Source organism: Chelonia mydas, chromosome 8 (genome assembly GCF_015237465.2).
Source record: "Chelonia mydas isolate rCheMyd1 chromosome 8, rCheMyd1.pri.v2, whole genome shotgun sequence".
Taxonomy (NCBI): Eukaryota; Metazoa; Chordata; order Testudines; family Cheloniidae; genus Chelonia; species Chelonia mydas.
The window spans coordinates 89771238-89794174 of NC_057854.1; the positions used below are offsets into that span (position 1 = coordinate 89771238).

Genomic DNA, 22937 nt, shown 5'->3' on the forward strand with positions numbered 1-22937 from the left:
AACATTCACCACTACAGAGCAGTGCTACCCCCCTCCCACACCAACCCCTTTTGAGAAGTAAACACCTGACAAGACATTGCCGTTATCAAGGGACTACATCAGCACAATGCAGCGGCAGACTTTATTTTTACATTTGGCAGGTATAAAGGCTTGTCTGGTTTAACTAGGCCAGTGAGTAACATGAGCTTTAATATAAGCTCCAGTTCTAAACCAGTCTTCCGTGGGAACTTGGCTATCTTGACATTTATATCTTTTCAGCTTTCTTACTTATGCAACCAAGGCAGTATTATAGTCATGTAAGACAATTTGACAGGGCTAGACAGCATAAAATGACTCGCTGCCCTGCATTTGACCTCATCCAGAAGCTCAGCACATATATAAAGTTCCTAGCCTAAATAATGTTGAGCTGGTAAGAGTCAAACTCTAAAGCAAAATTCCAATGAGCAGCAGCAACTGGAGAATGAATTTACTGAAAACTATTTTTAAATGGCCATAATATTATCACAAGTCTGGACAAATCACAGAACACTTGGTATCACTGACATGTCATCTTAACGGAATCAGAATGCAAATCACAGCAGCCCTTTTCAGTCTTTAAGTGTGTGCATGTCATGTTGAATGTTTTGTTAAACTGTTAAACAAAATACCTTAGGAGTTGGAAGCCTAACTTGCATCAAAAGTCAGGAGGAATTGGGTACCTTTGAAAATCTCCCCCTTCACTTTTCAATATCAGAGGATAGAACTAACAAATCAGGCTTGCAACACAATCCTCTTTACAACGCTTTATTACTTGAAATTGCAAGCTATTCAATTATTTCAGTAACAGTGGAAGAATCAAATAGCAACAGTTAAAAATGAAAGGCTCAGATTTATTTGCATTACAATGCAACACCCCAAGAGATCTGGTCTCTATGCTAATTATTTTTCCCTCCCAATGTTGAGCCCCATGTAGCTTTTGATCCCTACCAACCACTTTCTGTCACACCAGATAGCCAAGTTTACCTCAGCTGCCTAACCAGAATTTCTCTGTACAGAACCAAGCGGTTCAGATTCCAATTTGAAGTCTCCATTGTACATATATATATCTGACCACAGACTCAAGAGATACAAGCACAGAAGGATTTCAGGTCAGATTTAGTCAGATCATTGTTTCTTTATTGAACTATATCAAGAATTAAGCCTCCAATAGATTCTTTAGAGGTAGGCTTCTACAGTTACACTACAGATTCATCAAAGAACACACTGTCTTTTTTAACTGGGTCTACATTGAAGTCTCCTGAATTCATGAAATATGGGATAAATATTGTTCTCTTTAAGTATTACATTTAGGTTTCTGTCAATAGATGCTCTTCTTTGGCCCCACTTTGCTTCATTATCAGGTACAGACTGATCACCATGTTTACCTCCCAGCTGCTTCAAGCATGAACCATAATTCCACAAACACAAAAATATCCACTTACTATCGTGCATCTTTTATCAAACAAATGCCTACCCTTCCCAATCTGCATGGATATCCAGACTCTCTCTCCAACTCAGAGGAATACCAAGGAGTGTCATCAGAGTTCCTGCTCCAATCCACCCCCTAGGCCCCAGGCTGGGCTCCAGCATTCACCTGTGCCTCTGCTCTACTCCGTCCAGGTATTTTCCTATCCCAGTTCCAGTCATAAGAGGCTCAGCCCTCTGGCAGAGCCCCAACTAGTTTGCCATTTCCAGGGTTGTCAATGAATAAAGAGAATTAACACAAATGAACTCTTCCACAACTGTGATAAAAGCTCTTTTTCTTCAGGAGCCCTTGTCAAGTTGTGGCCCCCAACTAAGTTGGCAGGCAAATGCAGAAGAATAGTGCTCTCAAAAGGTGAATCAGGCCCTCCCATCCTTCAGGGTGGGAATACCAGGCTGTGGCCATCCAAGTTGCTCCTGTCTTCCATCACCCCTATCTCCACGAATGGAAGACTAAAGGTCTGTTCTCCTCCCTGTTCTGCCCTCAACTGAGGTGGGCTTCCCCATTTTGAGCTCCTCCCTCCATATCTGACATCTCTCACAGGTGTGGTGGGGTGGAGCCACCTGAGCCCACATCAGCTCATTAACCCTATAATGATGCCCAGTGTGGGGTTTGTATACCCCAATACACCCTCCCCTTCAAGATGGCATCCGAGGAATCAGGCCAGCTGTCTATGCCCTCTGCCCCTCAGGAAAAAACAAACAAAACAAAAACACCTTTTGGTGAGCCTTTCCAGCTCTATGCTGTACTTGAAAGGCATATGACTAGAGAGACAGGTACCAGCGCATAAGGCAGGGATTCATGTCTTTCATTGCAATTAACCACCTCAAAGGGGCACGATCAGTGTCCAGCTTCAATGGGTTTCCCAGAATGTAATATCAGAGAGAATCCACAGCCCATTTCACCACCAGACTTTCTTTTTCTATCACAAAGCATGCTAGTTCCCGAGGGAATAGCTTGTGGCTAAAAAAAAATAGCATAGAATGTTTCTCTCCATTTACTTCTTGGGATATGATTGCCCCCAGGCCTACTTCTGACACACTGGTCTGCAAAATAAGTTCTTTCAAAAACAGAGCAGGCTGTTTTCTGTTTGGGATGAACTGGACAGGCTCTTTACACAAGTGGCCTTTCCATTTTTTGAATGCTTTTTTGCAGATGTCAGGCTATCAAACTTCCCAGGGACAGCTGTCCTTAATCAGGTCCATGAGGGATGCCGCTATCAAGGAAAACCCTGGCACAAACCAGCAGTAATAACCTGCGAGCCCTAAGCATCTCCAGACCTGTTTTTTGCAGTCGAGTTTGGGCAGCTTTTAAGGCCTGGACTTTGTCTACAGGGATTGGACTTGACCTTTCCCCACAGGATATGCCAGTTAGATGATGTCATCCTTCCAATTTTACAAGTTGCTGGGTTTGTGGTTAGGCTGGCTTCCCACAGGGACTGGAGGACAGTGGCAACCAGTTGCAGGTGGACCTCCCAGTCTCAGCCATAGATGACCACATCCTGTAAATAAACTGCATCATGTAAACCATCAGATCAGAGGACTTGGGTCATTGGAATGTCACTAGGGCCCCATGGAGGCCAAAGGGCATAGTCCTTAATGGATATAAACCAGAGCAGCAAAGGCAGTTTTCTCACATGATTCTGGTCTGAGCCAGATCTGCTAGTATCCCTTGGTAAAATCTAATGCTGTACTATATTGAGTCTCACCCATCCGGATTAGTAGTTCATCCACCTGGGACATAGGATGTCTGTTGAATTTGGAGATCACATTAACTTTTCTAAAAATCTATACAGAAACTGGATCGTGCCATCCAGCAGAACTGGGCATCATCAGTCACTGTGGGATTCTTCAGTGATCTCTAGCTCCAACCTGGTGCAGAGCTCCTCTTTCACTGCATTCCACAGTTTTTTGGGGAAGTGGCAGGGAGTTCTCCCAGATGCTTTGTCCCAGCTCTATCTGGACATGATGTTGAACGAAGTGAGTTCATCCTGGCTGGGGTGAATCACCATCGGGAAGGCATTCAGAAGGTTTCTCACTTGACCCTTTGCTGTGGATGGAAGTTGTGCCCCCATCCGTATTGAGTCAGGGTCCAGGAATGTGGACGTTTGGGATCCCAATTCTGGCTCAGATGGATCAGAAGTGATAAACAAGCCCTCCCGGTCCCTCCAGGGCTTCAGGAGGTTAATTTGGTAGATCTGCATTGTCTTCCTCTTGTCTGATTTCATATTTAACAGGTCCCGCTTCATGTACTACTTAATATGGATCTTAACGCTTAGTGAGCAGCTTGGATGTTGTGCTAGGGAGCAAAAGTACTTGGTCCCAGGTTTAAATATGCACATATCCATCTCTTTGTTAAAAGCTCACCATTGGCCCAGTTGAGCACTTAAAGAGATTCTCTTTGGTGAAGAAGGCCCCCAGGATTTCAAGCCTCTCCTAGAGCTTTAGTATGTACTGTACAACATTCTCTGTTCTAGGAGCCTACTCGTCCCACATCTCATGGACAAAGTCTAAGATACCCCAGGTTGTCTCTTATATAAGAGTTCAAACAGGAAAAATCTAGTAGATGACTGGGGTACCTCCCAACTGTCAAATAAAAAGGAGGGGGATCAGTTGATCCCAGTGTGTAGGGATGCAGTAATAAACTTCTTTAAACATCCTTTTCAGGTCTGGTTGAACCAATTAATCAAACCATCAGTCTGCAGGCGATTGATGCTCATCTGTAGGGTCTTTGTTTTTAATAGCTCACAAGCCTCCTTCAACAGATGGGACACAAAATTAGTGCCTCAGTTGGCTAGGATTTCTTTAGGCAACTGATGCGGGCAAAGACCATACGCAGTTCTGCTGCAATAGTCTTTGCACTGGGGCAGTGCCATGGGACTGCTTTCAGATATCAGGTGGCATTATCAAGTCTAACCAGTATACATTTATATCCAGCTGCACTCTTTTCTAAGGGTCTGAGCAGATCCATCCTGATTCTCTCAAATGGGAGTGGGACGAGTGGGGCTTTGGCCACCCCTCTTTAGGCCCAATGAGCTGTCACTTGGGACACGAGCTACAGACGTCTTTGACCTCTTGTTGATTTCCAGGCCAGTAGAAGCAGCCTAGAATCCTGGCCACAGTCTCCTCATGCTGAGGTGGCCTGCAGCGGAGGCAGCATGAACCAGCCATATGAGCTTGCACTGATGAGACTGGGCAACGAGGAACTGCAATCAAACTTCACCAGCCGCTCAGTCTCTCTCCTGCTGATATAGTCGCTCAGCCCGGAGCATAAATAGTGGGTACTGCTCTGCTCGATGTGGTCTATTACCTCTCTGTTGTCCACTGACAGCTGGTCATAGGCCTGGCTGAGGATCTCATCCTCCCTCTGATCTCTGGCCAAGTTGGTCCCTCTAGTTAGGATGCCCCCATCCTATTGGGGCACTAGCATCATTTCATCACTAAGTGGGGCTTCTGGGGGAGCATCCTCTTGTCCAGACACCCCAACTCCAGGGTGTAGCTCCTCACCTATAGCTAACAACAGTCAGGAACTGGATCTCCTCAGTTAGCCTCTCTGGGTAATCCAGGGCTATTTTAACTCCGCTCAGTATCTTCGAGAAATACTCCCAATCTTGTCCTCAGATAATGGAGTAGGTCAGCATTGAGGCCAGCCCTGCTAACAGGGGCCTCATGTGTTCCCCTACAGTCAACTGCATCCTCACACTAGGATAGGGTTTAACCTCCCCATGGACACCTGGTAAGAAAATAATTCCCCCACCCCCATCTCAGGGTTCAGGATCAGGTGGTCCCAAACCAGGGTCCAACTACACCCAGAATCTACCAGAGTTGTCACCTCTGTCCTGATTATCCAGATAGGGACAGTTAGTTTAACCAGAGTTAGCTTAAAAACTCATGGTCCCTTCTGGCTTTATAATATATGAATCTATGAACTCCCTTTTTCTGCTACAACATTATGGCCTCAACCTGAAAAGCGCTGAACATCTGAAACTCCCAGTGGAGTCAGATATGCACTTCTATGACCACCATGAATGCTCACTCAACACCTCTCAGGATCAGACTCTTAAATGTGTTCAGTTAACTGAAAATTAAGATCATTCCCCCACCCTCAAAACAATCCCGAAATTCACATGTCCTCATTTGATTTTTTGGGGCTCAGCCCATTAAAGAGAACTTCCTGAAAATTTAAAAGATTTTGGATCTAGAGGTTTGGTTCAAGCATATTAATTCCAATGCCTTCACCCAGTACCATGAGATTCCTTCCCCCCCCCCCCATTTTTTGGTCACTTCTCTGGGTTGGTTTTTCATAGTTTGTGGCACATGCTATATTATCTATACTAGACAAGGCCTCAGAAATGGAATTGCTTCCCAGCAATGGTTTGCATTAGCAGTAACATTCTATATCTTCAGAACTTTACCTCTTTACTCTCTGCTTTCATGTAAAAAGAAAAGGAGTACTAGTGGCACCTTAGAGACTAACCAATTTATTTGAGCATAAGCTTTCGTGAGCTACAGCTCACTTCATCGGATGTAGCTTTTCTTCCCCATCGTACTAGTATTACTAGTTACTTACTAGGTTTCCTGGAATACAACGCCTTTTTTGAGGTGTGTTTACACTACAGAGACTTTACAGGCATAGCTCTGTTGGTATAACCCCGTAGAATAGACACAGCCTACACCGATGATAGGGGTTTTTCCCATTGGTGTAGGAACACCACCTCCCCGACCAAAGTTAGTTATGTTGACAGAAGCATTCTTCTGTCAACACAGCTGCTCCTACACTGGAGGTAGGATGACATAACTATGTCGATCAAGGGTGCGTTTTTTTCAGACCTCCGACCAATGTAACTATGCCAGCCTAACTTTTAAGTATAGGCTAAGATCTGGATCCCTGGAATTTTCAAACGCTGACCTCTTTCTTTGTCTTGCAGATCTTCTCTTCTCCCCTTCTCATATGCTCACTATGTAGCGATGTGTCCTTCACTTTGTAACTGTTGGATTAAAGATTTCTCAAACAGCATAGCTTTTTGATTTCTCCAATAGCTTTTTCCTCCCTAATGTTACATGCTGTTCTCTATCCACGTTTGGATTCATAATTCTCTCCTCAGGTTTTATATACTGCTGCACTAAACAAGCAACCACTCTCGTCCAGTCTTCACACTTACAGATGCAGCTGTAAGTTAATTGCCTCTCTAGTCTGCTAGCAGAAAGTTTAAGGCCCCATGCACACTGTTTCCTGAACCATGTATCATGAGAGAGTTGTTTAAACATGGTTTAGCGGGCCAGCATCACTATTTAATACCACTTCAGGAAAATTTAATAAAAATTTAGCCCAATTGGGCCTAAAAGAAAATAGTTTGTGTTTTATAAAACACACCTTCTACATTAACTTTTAAAAGGCACTTCCAGAGTTTAGGCAGGGCCTTAAATTAGCAGTGTTTACTTTAGCACCATTACAATTAAGAGCCTGTCAGCATTTCCAAATTAGGCAGCCATTTTTGTAATTTAAACTGGCCATTAAATTCTGTTCTGGGCTGAAATTTTGGACAGTGTTTCAGTCTGAACAAAGTTTCCAACTAAAATGGATGCTTTTCAATTTTAGGCAAGCAAAAGAGATACAAGGTTATGAAAAAGCACGTTGTAGCTGATAAATGTGAGTATCTTGAGCCTTTTTTCTTTTGTAAGGAAATTAAGTCCTACCAAGCAAGGACTCTTGATTAGGGGCTGTACGACATTATATACCAAAGATCGCTTTACCCAGTTTTAAAACCATTCCACTGTCATTAGTCTGTAGAAGTCCAAAAAGTAACAGTACTCATAAACCCAGCATCACCAGATTAACTGCATTATCCTGTCTGAAACATCAATAATGCCTACACTGCTTAAATTCCAGGACACTGAGCTGAGAGACTACAGATCAGCCTTTGTACAGAACAGAAGTACTTACTGAAAAGAAATGGATAAAGAGAGGCACTACCCCTGTTCAGTCTTCTATCTGCAACTCGCGCTCTGGCTTCTCCCTCATGGATGTCCTGCCACCACCTCAAGCTTAGTATGGCAAAACCTGTACTCATCTTTCTTCAAATAAGCCTCCCTCTCTCCTCCATTATTTTAGCAACTCTATCACCTTCCCTGTCCCTTGGCATCATCAACTCCTTTTCCTCTACATAAGTAGAGTCGCTAAATGCTCTTGTTTTTCCCTCGAGCATAACCAGAAATGCATCTATGCCTTTTCATTCCCACCGCTGAAAAACGTCATGATTTACTACCTCATGTCTTAAATACTGCAACCTCCTGTTCTCCAACTCTCAAACCCATCTGAAATGCAACTGCAAAATATCATCCTACAATGATGCCTGCAGCCCAGCTCTTCGTCAAAGCCCTTCACAGCTTTCTTTAATCTTCCACACCATATGCCAGCATCATATGCCACCTTCAAAGCCCTAGAGTGGACTAGATCATACATCTGAGGGAAGGGAACAGAAGGAGACTCTGCCAATTGGAAGGCATGAGATGCACTGTCCTAGGGATGGGGGTTCCACGACCACCGCTCCCAAGAGAAGGGGGACTGAGTCATCTATCTGCTGCCCCGACCGGGAAAACCGAGAAGTCTGCTGCTTGCCAGGAGCTAGGATTCACGATGTGACGGAGAGACTGTCGAGACTCATCAAGCCCTCGGATCGCTACCCCTTCCTGCTTCTCCACGTGGGCACCAATGATACTGCCAAGAAGAACCTTGAGCGGATCACTGCAGACTACGTGGCTCTGGGAAGAAGGATAAAAGAGTTTGAGGCGCAAGTGGTGTTCTTATCCATCCTCCCCATGCAAGGAAAAGGCCTGGGTAGAGACCGTCGAATCGTGGAAGTCAACGAATGGCTACGCAGGTGGTGTCAGAGAGAAGGCTTTGGATTCTTTGACCAAGGGATGGTGTTCCAAGAAGGAGGAGTACTAGGCAGAGACGGGCTCCACTTAATGAAGAGAGGGAAGAGCATCTTCGCAAGCAGGCTGGCTAACCTAGTGAGGAGGGCTTTAAACTAGGTTTCACCAGGGGAAGGAGACCAAAGCCCTGAGGTAAGTGGGGACGTGAGATACCGGGAGGAAGCACGAGCAGGAGAGCACAAGAGGGGAGGGCTCCTGCCTCATACTGAGAAAGAGGGACGATAAGCGAGTTATCTCAAGTGCCTACACACAAATGCAAGAAGCCTGGGAAACAAGCAGGGAGAACTGGAAGTCCTGGCATAGTCAAGGAATTATGATGTGATTGGAGTAACAGAGACTTTGTGGGATAACTCACATGACTGGCGTACCGTCATGGATGGATATAAACTGTTCAGGAAGGACAGGGGGGAGTTGCATTGTATATAAGAGAGCAGTATGACTGCTCAGAGCTCCGGTATGAAACTGCAGAAAAACCTGAGAGTCTCTGGATTAAGTTTAGAAGTGTGAGCAACAAGGGTGATGTCATGGCGGGAGTCTGCTATAGACCACCAGACCAGGGGGATGAGGTGGACAAGGCTTTCTTCCGGCAATTAACGGAAGTTATTAGATCGCAGCTCTGGTTCTTATGGGAGACTTCAATCACCCTGATATCTACTGGGAGAGCAATACAGCTGTGCACAGACAATCCAGGAAGTTTCTGGAAAGTGTAGGGGACAATTCCCTGGTGCAAGTGCTGGAGGAACCAATTGGGGCAGAGCTCTTCTTGACCTGCTGCTCACAAACTGGGAAGAATTAGTAGGGGAAGCAAAAGTGGATGGGAACCTGGGAGGCAGTGACAATGAGATGGTCAAGTTCAGGATCCTGACACAAGGAAGAAAGGAGAGCAGCAGGATACGGACCCTGGACTTCAGAAAAGCAGACTTTGACTCCCTCAGGGAACTGATGGGCAGGATCCCCTGGGAGAACAACATGAGGGGGAAAGGAGCCCAGGAGAGCTAGCTGTATTTTAAAGAATCCTTATTGAGGTTACAGGGACAAACCATCCTGATGTGTTGAAAGAATAGTAAATATGGCAGGCGTCCAGCTTGGCTTAACAGTGAAATCCTTGCTGATCTTAAACACAAAAAAGAAGCTTACAAGAAGTGGAAGATTGGACAAATGATCAGGGAAGAGTATAAAAATATTGCTCAGGCATGCAGGAGTGAAATCAGGAAGGCCAAATCACACTTGGAGTTGCAGCTAGCAAGAGATGTTAAGAGTAACAAGAAGGGTTTCTTCAGGTATGTTAGCAACAAGAAGAAAGTCAAGGAAAGCATGGGCCCTTTACTGAATGAAGGAGGCAACCTAATGACAGAGGATGTGGAAAAAGCTAATGTACTCAATGCTTTTTTTGCCTCTGTCTTCACGAACAAGGTCAGCTCCCAGACTACTGCACTGGGCAGCACAGCATGGGGAGGAGGTGGTGACCAGTCCTCTGTGGAGAAAGAAGTGGTTCGGGACTATTTACAAAAGCTGGACGAGCACAAGTCCATGGGGCCAGATGCGCTGCATCCGAGAGTGCTAAAGGAGTTGGCGGATGTGATTGCAGAGTCATTGGCCATTATCTTTGAAAACTCATGGCGATCGGGTGAGGTCCCGGATGACTGGAAAAAGGCTAATGTAGTGCCCATCTTTAAAAAAGGGAAGAAGGAGGATCCTGGGAACTACAGGCCAGTCAGCCTCACCTCAGTCCCTGGAAAAATCATGGAGCAGGTCCTCAAGGAATCAATTCTGAAGCACTTAGAGGAGAGGAAAGTGATCAGGAACAGTCAGCATGGATTCACCAAGGGCAAGTCATGCCTGACTAATCTAATTGCCTTCTATGACGAGATAACTGGCTCTGTGGATGAGGGGAAAGTAGTGGAAGTGTTATTCCTTGACTTTAGCAAAGCTTTTGATACAGTCTCCTAGAGTATTCTTGCCAGCAAGTTAAAGAGGTATGGGCTGGATGAATGGACTACAAGGTGCATAGAAAGCTGGCTAGATTGTCAGGCTCAACGGGTAGTGATCAATGGCTCCATGTCTAGTTGGCAGCCGGTATCAAGTGAAGTGCCCCAAGGGTCGGTCCTGGGGCCAGTATCAATATCTTCATTAATGATCTGGAGGATGGTGTGGATTGCACCCTCAGCAAGTTTGAAGATGACACTAAACTGGGAGGAGAGGTAGATATGCTGGTGGGTAGGGATCGGATACAGAGGGACCTAGACAAATTAGAGGATTGGGCCAAAAGAAATATGATGAGGTTCAACAAGGACAAGGGCAGAGTACTGCACTTAGGATGGAAGAATCCCACACACCACTACAGACTAGGGACCAAATGGCTAGGCAGCAGTTCTGCAGAAAAGGACCTAGGAGTTACAGTGGACGAGAAGCTGGATATGAGTCAACAGTGTGCCCTTGTTGCCAAGAAGGCCAATGGCATTTTGGGCTGTATAAGTAGGGGCATTGCCAGCAGATCGAGAGACGTGATCGTTCCCCTCTATTCGACATTGGTGACGCCTCATCTGGAGTACTGTGTCCAGTTTTGGGCCCCACACTACAAGAAGGATGTGGAAAAACTGGAAAACGTCCAGCGGAGGGCAACAAAAATTATTAGGGGACCGGAACACATGACTTATGAGGAGAGGCTAAGGGATCTGGGATTGTTTAGTCTGCGGAAAAGAAGAATGAGGGGGGATTTGATAGCTGCTTTCAACTACCTGAAAGGGGGTTCCAAAGAGGATAGATCTAGACTGTTCTCAGTGGTAGCAGATGATAGAACGAGGAGTAATGGTCTCAAGTTGCAGTGGGGGAGGTTTAGGTTGGATATTAGGAAAAACTTTTTCACTAGGAGGGTGGTGAAGCACTGGAATGCATTACCTAGGGAGGTGGTGGAATCTCCTTCCTTTGAAGTTTTTAAGGTCAGGCTTGACAAAGCCCTGGCTGGGATGATTTAGTTGGGAATTGGACCTGCTTTGGGCAGAAGGTTGAACTAGAGGACCTCATGAGGTCCCTTCCAACCCTGATATTCTATGATTCTACACAATTTTGCCTCCACATACTTCTCTGTCCAGCTTTCCCCCCCCACCCTCCCTTCACTGTCTTTCTCTGTTCTGCACAAGCTTCAGAATCAACCACTACACTTTGTTGCCTTCACCCTCACTCTTTGTGCCTTCTCTCACACAACTCTCTATGCCTGGCAACCCCTGACCTGTCCATGTGCCTTGTCCTTGACTCAAGAGAATTTCTTCCATGATAGGTAAAAACCCTCATATTTACCTACAGTAAAAATATTTAGAAAGATTTACAAACCCCTCAAGACTTACATTACGAACCAAAAGGAAATTCATGATTTTATTCCTGTAACATTTGTCTTTTGTCCTTCGTTCCAGTGTTTTCTACCATCACTTGCCATGTGATCTCTTACTTTAGGCCCAAACCTTGCAATGAGCTCTGCATGGGCAAACCTCTGTGCCCACACAGCACTCTACCGACTTCAGTTGGGGGGTGGGAGGAGGGCGCTTTACATTGTCTACTTGGTGTTTTGCATACAATTTTAGATTCAGAGACATTTTAAAAAAATATCAGAGTGAACATGCACCTGATTATGAACCTTTAGTGGGTGTTACTGAGAACCTGAGTCAAATTCTATCGATTTTACCATTTTTTCCTGTGAATCCAAGCAATGTTCCCTCTTTCAACTCACACTTTAATCATACATGTAGACATCAGTGAAATGCATTTAAAAAAAAAAGTTCCAATTCAAACACCCGTCACTATATTGATTAATTTTGGACCTAAATAGCTACAGCAGCATCATGTGTAATCGAGGACACATAGTATTGAACATCTGAATTACCATTTTTCTTCTCCATGTCCAGGTTGTCTTTAGAATGCAATTAAATTTACCAAAAATACAGGGATTTTGAGGATGAAAAATCCTATGATTTAAAAACACTTAATAATTCCTTCTGATCTTAAAATCTATTATGATAATCTAGTTTGATTTCTTTAACATAAGCAATATAATTTCACCCAGAAATTCCTGCACTGAAACCAATAACTTGCAGGGAAATAAGAGCATCTCTTTTAGAAAGACATGCAATTTTGATTTTAAAAAGACTTCAACGGATATAGAATCCACCCCATCCATTGGTAATCTGTTCCAATCATCAAAACCCCCTACAAATGCCTTATTTCTAGTTTAAAATTTGTCTAGCTTTAACTTCCAGCCATGAGGTCACATTGTACCTTTGTCTGCTTGTTTAAAGTTCCCTGTAGCAATCCATGTCCCTTGCCTAGATAGTGATTTCCTACTTCATCTAGCAATCTCTTTTTAATTAGACTGAAAATATCATTAAGCTCTTGGTCACCCATTCAAATTCAGCCCAAGTTAACAGTGACAAAAAACGGATTGCCACTGTACATCTGTGGCCAGTCAGATATGAGATGACGTACTCTTCGAATTCAGAGTGGGCAGGTATCCACATACCAAAAAGCAACAGCACAGCTGTTACCCTGAACAAGTAGATCAGGGACTGAATGTCTGTGGAGTCTGAACTCATCCCAAAAGGCAGGTCATGCAGATCAGGGTTGAGACACATTGATGGGATAGTCAAGGGAAGCTTGCACAGCCACAGTTTGCACACTATCACATCTGTGTCCACTCCAGAAAGGTGCCCAACATCTCTAAGAATCAGAGCCAAAGGTCTGTGATAGGGCTGTCCATCTGGCACCTTTCCCATGTACTTAAAAAAAAAAAAAAAAAATCTCTTGCAAGGAAATGAGAAAAAACACAGCAATTTTGGTTTTAGTTAAATAAAAAAGCACTGAAGAGCAGAAAATTAAAATTGTGCAAGGAAAAGGAAGCCAAACTGTCACATCATTATGAAAATTAGGTTAAAGAAATGAATTTCAAGAAGTCAATAGATATACAGGAGAGGAGAGAAAAAACTGCAAGATGTTTTACCTACCTATTTTGTGTAGATTTTGCTTCTTTTCATTTTCAAAGTTATCTTTGTCCTCTTGATCCTCCTCAGTCTCACTATCCAAATTAGTTTCCGTCTCTACAGCTCCAGACAGGACTAAGGTTGGCATATTTGGCTGCACTGAAAAGATCCCAAAAACTTTCAAGCCAGCCAGGTAGTACACAGCATACATGATATGATAACCAATATCCACTAGCAGCTTCCTTGTTCAGTTTACAGGAACTTTGCTGTCAACTCCACTTCACTCCCCACACACCCTTCCACCCTACATCAAAGGGTCTGATTCTTTGCAGAAGATTCTTAAGCCCAAGATTTATGGTTGCTCAGCAGCTCACAGGAACAGGCCCTAACGGTTTATTTTGGTCATTATAAATTGGAAGAAAAATTAAATGAACCAATGGCAAAGGGAGGAAAAGGACTACCTCGCTCTAAAGATCTTCCTGAAGAGAAAGAAGCATGAGGAGGTTTCTGTCGAAGCAAGGTAAGGTGCACCACCTGGCCAGTGCGCCGCAGCGCCTCCACCACTTCTTGGTTGGAGCAATCCTGAACATTAATCCCATCAACCTAGTACAGAAACAGCAGATTATAGACATCAGATTATGGTCGAGTTCTAACATTCGCAGAGATATATAAACCAACAATGCAACTCATCTCTAACAGTTATACTAATGGCCCTCACAGACTGCAACGTTTGCAAAAGAAGAATTGCATTAACTCAGCTACTTCAAAATAATCAGATAAATGCCATCTTCAAAGTTTATTCTTAAAAGAAAATACAAAATAAAAACGTCTCCTTGATAGCAGGCATGGGCAAATACAAAACAGCAATTTTACTAGATTTACAGAAACGTAAATTAAGTTTGCTTTTCAGCAGAGTTACTGTGTGCAGACAGCAACTCGCACACTACTGTGCATAGAGCTTCCTGGATGAGTTTGAGAGACTAACAGTCTGTTCAGATCATAGCATAAGTTTTCTGCCAACCTCTACCAAGCCTCCACACATAAATATGCAAACAACTATGTATGCAATCAGTGCATAGTGGTTTAAAAAAAAAAAAAAGTGGGTAGACTAATCTAACCTGGACTCCACAGTCCCCAAATGAGAAGTGGGTAAGCTCTGTTGACCCTTGACTAGACTATGCACACAAAACTGCAGCTGTAAGTACAAGAGAGCACCAAATGAGGGAGAGGACAGGCTGTGACAGTTTAGGCATTGTATCTGCAAAACATTTGCTCCCGAATATTTTATATGCACTTTATAAAAGTCAGATCTTTCTTTTCATGTTAAGAAATCTTTATAGAGTTATTCCTACTTGTATTAGGAATGCAAAGTTAGCCATTTCATGTTAACGTGGCCCTGACATTTATCCAGCAGGTTTTAATTTTTTTCCACCTATAAAAATAGGATTTTTTTTAATGCCTGCGTTATAATATTTTGAGGACGTCAACCCAATGTTAAATACTTATAGACGGGCATAAAGGACACAATTCTGCAAGGTCTCAAGCACCTTCAAATCCCACTAATTTTAACAGGAGCTGAAGATGCTCAGTACTTTAATCAGGCCCTAAGTCAAGATCCCTGCTCTAAGATGCTTCAATCCAAACATCTATCCTGTTTTACTATTTACGATTCTCTCTCATTTTTGGCAGTACATTAATAATCTAACCACTGCAAACCAGAGCTATAAGCTCAAATACTAATTCTTGCTGACAGTCATAAATTTGCCAATGTTCCTCTCTTTTACAAACGGGATGTGCTTTAGCACTGAATGAATGAAGAACAAGCTCTAGTAGAGTGTGTTTTAAAAATCCAGATATACGTAAAATAACCACTAGTTCCAAAATTAGATCCAAATGAAATATTTTACTTACAGCAATAATTTTGTCCTGGACTTGTATAAGGCCACTGTGATCTGCAGCACTGCCAGGTATTATATTTTTCACAAAGATCCCTGAAGAATCTGCTTTAAAAAATAAAACAAAAACCAATGAATGAATAAATAAATGAAAGCACTAATTTGGGCCTTTTGTTAAGCACACATTTATTTAGAGCTTAAGAACCATGTGGAGGCCTGGGACCACAAGTGGAATGAAGTTGCACCTCCTCCTAGTCACAAATGAGCATTGAAATCACAACACTCACATAATTAGTAGTTATTTATGATTCAAAATCTGCACTCAAGATAAGAGCAGCAATGCAAGCCCCCTTATACTGCCCTACTTGATTCACCCTGCTCAGAAAAGGCCCTTTCTATGTTAGGTCAGCTTCCATGCCTACACAGGCTTTGATCCACCAAATCACTTACATATGATGAATTTGACTTCAAGAGGAGTATTTATGCTTAGAAGTGAAGCATGTGCTTAAGTGCTTTGCTGGATCAAGGCCTCGCTCATCCTCTTACATTTAGTTTTAGCAATTCAATAATTTAAATCAGAGAAGTCCCTTGTGAAAAATTTCACACAAATGCACTTTTCTATTGTATAGATATATTTTTTAAGAGGGTATGTAGAAATCACAAAAAGCTTTCCTTCTTTCTCATGTGTAGAGTTGGACAAAAGCACTCTGTGAACCCATAATTACGTACAGATATTTTGGTGTGCTCCCAGAGCTCAGACACTAGTGCAAAGTATGAAATAGCTGTCTGCTGAAAAAGGATCACCTTGTGAAGATGGCACACACATTAAACACTGTTGAGATGCTCACAGTCCTGCACTGGCAGAGAGATGAACTGGATAATCTAATAGGTCTTCAAATCTCAGACATCAAACTCATTAAAGAAATGAAAGTGCATGTTGAGCTATGTGGCGTGTATCAAAGACTTCAGCAAAAACATAAGGCCAGTCTGGGCATTTGATAAACCTCTGCTCTAGTCTTTCATAATCAGTCAGCGTATAACTCACCTACATCAGATGTTCCAGTATATCCAACAATTGTTATACCAAGGCTTTGTCCATCTTTTTTTGTAAGCTCCACATCATAGGTATCAAAAAGAGTGTTAGCCTAGAAATAAAATATTATACAGTTTATAAAACTGAATGTCCACATTACAGTAAAAAAAAAAAGTCTGTTATATCACTAACATTTAAAATTACAGGCTAAGGTTTGAAGAAGTGAGCAGTGATTTTGGTAGACCAACTTCGGACACCTCAAAAGGGGTCTCACTTCCAGAGGATAGAAAATAAAGGTGTCAATTTGGGCACCCAAAATCACTAGCCACTTTTGAAAATCTTGGCTATATAATATATATGATATCAGAAACAAGTATCTGTAAATACATAAAATATTCATATACAGCCCAGGGACCATGCTTATCACAGTACCCATTGTCAGACAGTAAGTGCTTTGGAAAGTCTCTATTGGTTAATTTTTTCACCTATAAAAATAGGATTTTTTTAGCGCCTGCATTACTAATATTTTGATGACGTCAACCCGATGTTAAATATTTAGAGATGGGAATAGAGAACTGCTTCAGGTACATGACACCATGACAGTGGAAGAGAGAAAATACTTGGCTCTCAGTCCCCTGGCTTTATCAAAAATTATTTTTCTCGTAGACCCTATTAATGGAAAATATTTTGATTCCTTATAATCATTAAAGAAACCACACACTTGTTCTGTTTAGTGTAAAACATGCTCATGAGCTCCTTCGGACAGAGATCATTACACTCCTATGTTTGGAAAGCACCAAACATACTGTGGATGCTACCGGAAAAAAACCACAATATGCACTTTTTGGTAATTATATCCAACAAACGCATATAGCACATTTTAAAATATGGTGTTCAAGACAAAGCTAGGTGTGCAAGACACCACTTTAATTTTATATCAATCATATGCATATCTACTTAATTACATTTAAGGGCAAGTTTGAAATGATTACTATCCTGATTTGGACTGGACCGGACCGGACCGCACAGAGAAGCGGAAGCTTCAAAGGACTTGTTTAGAACGTGAAGTGACAACAGGAAGTCAAAGCCACATTAAAAAAAAAATCACTTCCACTGAACACAAGTTAAAACATGGGAGTGGGGAGAAAATCTGGAGAATTTTTAAAAAAGCTTTACACCTTAAAAAAAAGATAAGAAGATTCATCATAAGGGAAACAAGAACAGAGAAGAATGGAATAGTACATAACTTGGCACTATCTTTTGGCTTCTGAATCATCTGTTCAATGTTTTCTTAACCACAATCAAATAAGGTATTCAGACATGATCTGATCCCAGGAGAAATTTATGGATTGGTCCCCTGAAGTGGCCCTCACCATCCGCCATTATGCATTTGCTCACTTGATCTTTGGTTGTTTCTCTCCATGCAGAGCCATTTTGACAGTCCAAGACCTTTCCTTCAAAGGCAACACTAGAAACCTTAGTGCCAGAGGCACTTCGCAGAATGACTGATGGCATTTCCTAGTTCTGCAAAAATATTCATCTATGGCACGTTACTGGAAGTGGAGTAGTAGAATATGGATTTAACGGGTGGATTCTGGGAAATATAGACACACAATCCCACACATAACAGCCCATTCCCGAGCTGTGGCTAAATTGGTAGGTTGTAGGTATGTGCCTTGCACATGACTAACTGTATGAGATTTTCTGTTTCCTTATATACACAGAGTAGTGTGGATTTAGAAACTGTGGTAGAGAACTGAGGTAGCTTAATGCAAAACTAGTGGTTTAATATACAACAAACTAATTGGCAATTCAAGACATATTTCTGCTGATTTAAGCGGTAATCATAAAGCTGGAAAAATCTTGCCGTTGTAAAATTCTCAGCTAGTAAATGCTTTCTCAGAAGTCAGAGTAGAACGAGATTCTGGTAGTAAAAAATTGCTATCTTTCTTGTGCAGTAGATTTCTTGGTGCAAAGTGATTTTCGTGACTTGCCTTTAACAAGTACAATAAATGAAGCAGGGAAAAACATTCAGATTAGCTACTGCTGTCAATTTCTGCAAAGACTAATCTACCAGCAAATTGACCAGATACTTCTTCAATCTAAATGCCTGGGTTCTGCCAACAAAGAATGCAATAGATGTCATGACTAGCAATATCTGAGTTTATTTCTAGATGTCTCAGAAACCTGAAAGACCCTGCAAAGCGGTGGAAAAAACAGTACAAAAACTAACAGCAGAAAGGAGGACATTTTAGAAGGCTTGCGGCAGCTAGAGCATGCAGGATTGCTGCAGCTTGATCTATGGAACAAGTCAATCTGCTGAACAAGTCAATCTGCAAGGTCAGTCTCTAACACAGGAAATGTGAAAATAATATATGCTAGGGGAGGAAAAGTTAAGGCTGTATATATAGTCTTGGAAAATGTGACAGAGTCAGCAAGTGATTCTACGTGGCTATATAGATTCTTTAGGAAATGCCCATTTTCAGAGCACTACACATGTCCCGCTTTCAAGACACCAAGCTCAAAGAACTCAGGATGACATTTATTTAATCAATGTCTTCTTGGCTGCATTAGTATCTCCTGAAGAGGTGGAAAATTCGAGAGGGCAAACGAGAAGACAGGAGGAAGTAGGAACATTTCCATTCTCATCCACTTGAAATGTAGGCTCTTTCCATTCCCCAATCCTCTGCTATTACTGCAACCTCACTTCAGAGGAGAACTGAACCCGGTTCCCCATTATAGCTCAACACCACCTATCTTCAGAGAGAAGGATCTCTCCAGAGAGAAGTGAGGTTCTCTCCCCCACCAGAAGCTAAGAGATGCCTTTGGAGCAACCTGGTCCAGTGGGAAAGAGTGCAAACATAGGTTGTGTTTTAAAGAACAGCTCCTCTCAGATTCCAAGTTATAATCAAGAACAAGAGAAGAAAGAAAAAGGCTACTCAGAGATTCCACACCTAAATCTAACTAGCGCATTAGTAGCAGATGGTGTACAAGCACAGCTTTGTTGATGTTTCCAGACTTACTGTACACTTAGTGTAGCATTTGTTGATTTTAATTACTCAAAACTGAAGAGGATGACTTCAAAAAAAACCCAAGCAACTTTGATATGACCCGGAGGAGATTTGCTAAAACAAGATTCAAATATTTAAAATACATTTTCCATCAAAGTTGTGTAGACTAGGAAGATGTTACACTTATGTTTCATGAAGAGGAGTAGCTCACTGTGCTGAATAATTCTGTTCTGGTCATAGTGCATGCTGGATTTTAGGAAAGAAAAAGTCATCATTTTTTAAATCAGCTGAGATGAGCAAGAATGTAATAAGCTAGGAAGGAGATCTAAACGTTCCATTTATCGATAATGTTTATGATCCCGTTAAATCAAATCACTCACTTTGTAATAAATTCTGCAACACTGAAACTGCCCTGGTCAGTCTGGCCCTGAGATAATAGGTATTTATAGTGTACTGTAGAAGACTACAAAAGGCTGAACTGATGGCTAAAATAAGGATCATTTAATACTATGGTATGATATTTGGAAGCTCAAATAACAAAATATGTTGCAGTCTGTCTGAAACTCTTTAGCACTTGTGAACGCTGTGCTCTCTCTTTCTGGCTGTAAGCCACAGCAGAACTTATTTGAAGAATTGTGAGGAAATGTCAGATACTTACACCCCTGTCTGGAGGAAAGGGTAATGCACCAACAGGCAAGCTCACAGGGGTTGGTGGAGTCACAGTAATCTCACACGCTGGATCTCTTGCGACCACCATCCTAACAGAATTCCCACAGTTCCTCAGCACTTGGGCAACTTGTTCACTGATCATTCCTTGTACATTGGTTCCTCCAATCTGTAAGATGTGATCTCCTGTTCTAAGTCTCCCATCCTTCAAACATGGAACATTTAAAAAAAAATTAATAACTGGACCAAAATTTTACATTGCAGAACTGAAATTGAGTAGTATATTTTCATGGGGCAGCTAGTGCATGAAAATATCATAAAAAATAATCAATGCTGCAAAACAAATAACGTAAGGAAATGCCAACACAATTAACCATTGCTTTTTCCACAGCAGTTAGCAGTTCTACAGCAAACTGATTTAAAAAAAAAAGTAAAACCATATAGCTCTTAATGGTACAATTAATCAGAAAAAGGTTAAATTTCATATTTACTGGGAAACAAATGTGGACACTGTATTGTAATCCTGTAGTCTGAGATCTTCTCTGAGAGCCATGCTATCCAATAGCAGAAGAGGATTTTAGGGTATACAAAGCACAGCATTTTGATTTAGGGCTATTTGAAGAACCTGAACAGCTCAAATGTTAAAAACTCAACCCTGCAGGTCTTACTCACATGACTAGCCTTTACTCAAGTGACTAACTCCACTGAATGCAACGGGACTACACTCGTGACTAGTTTTCCTCATATTTAAAAAAAAAAAAAAACAAACCAAAAAAACCAACCAAACAAAAAAGGTTGGATTGAGACCCAAGCTGTTATTTTTACTGTAAGAAAGAACCATACTAAACATACATAGGGCCATGGCCTCAGCTGGTGTAAATCTTCATATTCCTGTTGACTTAAGTACACTGATTTATACCAGCTGAGGACTTCGCCCATAATAACTAACATGCACATTAATACTGGTGTTACTTCATTGAGCTTTGGCATATACGTGCTCCATATTTCACATTTTTAACTGCATCGGTCCTCTTGTTTAATTGAAACTGATACAGTAATATCTTAATTTACAGCTGTCACTGGAAGCCAAAATATTTTGTTCCTCACAGCAAAAGAGGTGTTTCACAGTAAGTGAAAATGTTTTCATTACTTCAAACCGTTTTATAGAGGAGGCTCTCAAGCAACAGCTGACTTTTTCCATTCCAGCTCTTCAAATACCCAGTTTTCATTTCTGTTCTGAATTGGAGCATGTGCTATAAACTGCCTCTTGCCTTACATTAATATTTTAAAATGCAACATGTCTTTTTTGCACATCTAAGGTTATGGGCAGCAGTTAGTAACCAGTCATAGGTGAGCTCTCATTGAAATCCCAACCCTGTTAAATGCTTCAGTTGAGGGTAGTTGGTACTGGTCATGATTGGGTCTTTAAAGACTAAGACCCCGAGGATGCAATCTGATCCAGACAGATGAATCCGTGCACCTGTGTAGGTATCACTGACTTCAGTGGGGCTCTGCGCAGGCCCAAGCCTCTTCACATAAAAATAAATAATCTTTATAAATAACCCATGCACTGGATCTTTGAACATATACTCATGCAACTGGGTTGGCCTTGGGGAAATGATGCCCTGGGTGAACTTGTATTTTGGCACCCCTGGCCCCCGCTGCCTCCCCTACCATCCCACATCAAGCCTGGGCTGCATTGCCTCCCCCCAGCCATTCCCCAAGCTCCCTTCTGCAGCTTTGTACCCCAGGTCCATCCACTCCTTGCCTCTTGACTATAGCACCCCCCTGACCACTGCACCCTGGGCGGTTGCCCACATGGCTCACTCATAAGGCCAGCCCTGCACGCAAGTAAGTGCCAATTACTTTAGTGGCACAACCTGCATGATTAAGGATTATGGACATGAGAATGTGAGTTTGCAGAGTTGACCCCTGTAAAATTGTAACCAAATCTATACATTCTATACAGAATCTGCATGTCTGTTAAGAGTAGCTGTCCCAACACGGATGACTAATGGTTGAAATTTTATTGAATGCTAATTATAATGCTGGACAAGCTTTTAATATTTCTGTCTGATCTGGAATGCAATAAAAGCCATGCCATGCCGGAGAAGTAACTTAGCTCAGTTCCAGTGTTGACTTTTTATCAGTCATCATACCTTGAACATGTATTTATTTCTATATACAATATATATATTGGCATTCAGTCTTTGATGCTATCAGACTCCTTTTGTTTACATATATTAGTTTATTTTAGAACTGTCAAAAGAAGTTATCGTACTTTAAAACCAAATGAGAAGCGACATAAAATAACAAGTTACCCGATCTGCTAATCCGCCTGGAACAACAGTCCTTACAACAACACCATTTGATTTTCCTCCTACAATTCCAAAACCTAATCCTGAGCCATCGTTAATCAGTTCAACTTCTTCAACATGGCCCCACTGAATCTGCAATTAATAGAAGAGGGAAATTTTAATTTCAGTTAATAATCAGTATTTCCAGCTTTCATGTCTGCTGGGAATTATTAATAATCTTATTCAGAGCAATTTCCCCACATACAACTGGAGCCATATTGAGTCTTGGTCAGTCAGTCAATGGGTTTTGCATAAATTTTGCTTTTTCACTTTCATAAGACACCATTCTTGACTACATAAAGGCAATTTTAGGATTTCTTACAATAGTAAAGACTACCATTTTAATTTCTGGAAAATCAAGTTTACTGCAATCCATAGGGAGGGAAAAAGTCTGCATTCGCCTAGTTTTTGTTTAATATTTGACTAGTTTCCTACTTCTGTTATTTTACTTACATGCTGAATAGAGCTCCAGTACACTTTGTATGAATAGCACAATATACATTTTGCCATACTGAATTGGAAGCGTCTCTCTAAGCTATTTTGCACTGCAACCTTGTGGCATACAAGACAAT

General features: G+C 41.9%; 1 protein-coding gene across 8 annotated transcripts in view; it reads right to left on the reverse strand.

The window, feature by feature from the left end:
* Positions 1–22937, reverse strand: part of PATJ (PATJ crumbs cell polarity complex component) — a 210404-nt gene that overhangs the window by 170975 nt on the left and 16492 nt on the right. For 4 of the 8 annotated variants that reach the window (XM_043552634.1, XM_027821512.3, XM_043552635.1 and 1 more), the window contains 6 exons: positions 22330–22458; positions 20001–20213; positions 16344–16443; positions 15315–15403; positions 13865–14006; positions 13428–13562 (listed from right to left, as the gene is read on the reverse strand). In XM_043552634.1, the coding sequence (XP_043408569.1) occupies positions 13428–13562; positions 13865–14006; positions 15315–15403; positions 16344–16443; positions 20001–20213; positions 22330–22458 (808 nt within the window). Of the gene's footprint in view, positions 1–13427; positions 13563–13864; positions 14007–15314; positions 15407–16343; positions 16444–20000; positions 20214–22329; positions 22459–22937 lie in introns of all 8 variants that reach the window. The other 4 variants (XM_037906549.2, XM_027821510.3, XM_027821507.3 and 1 more) reach the window with 1 other exon arrangement.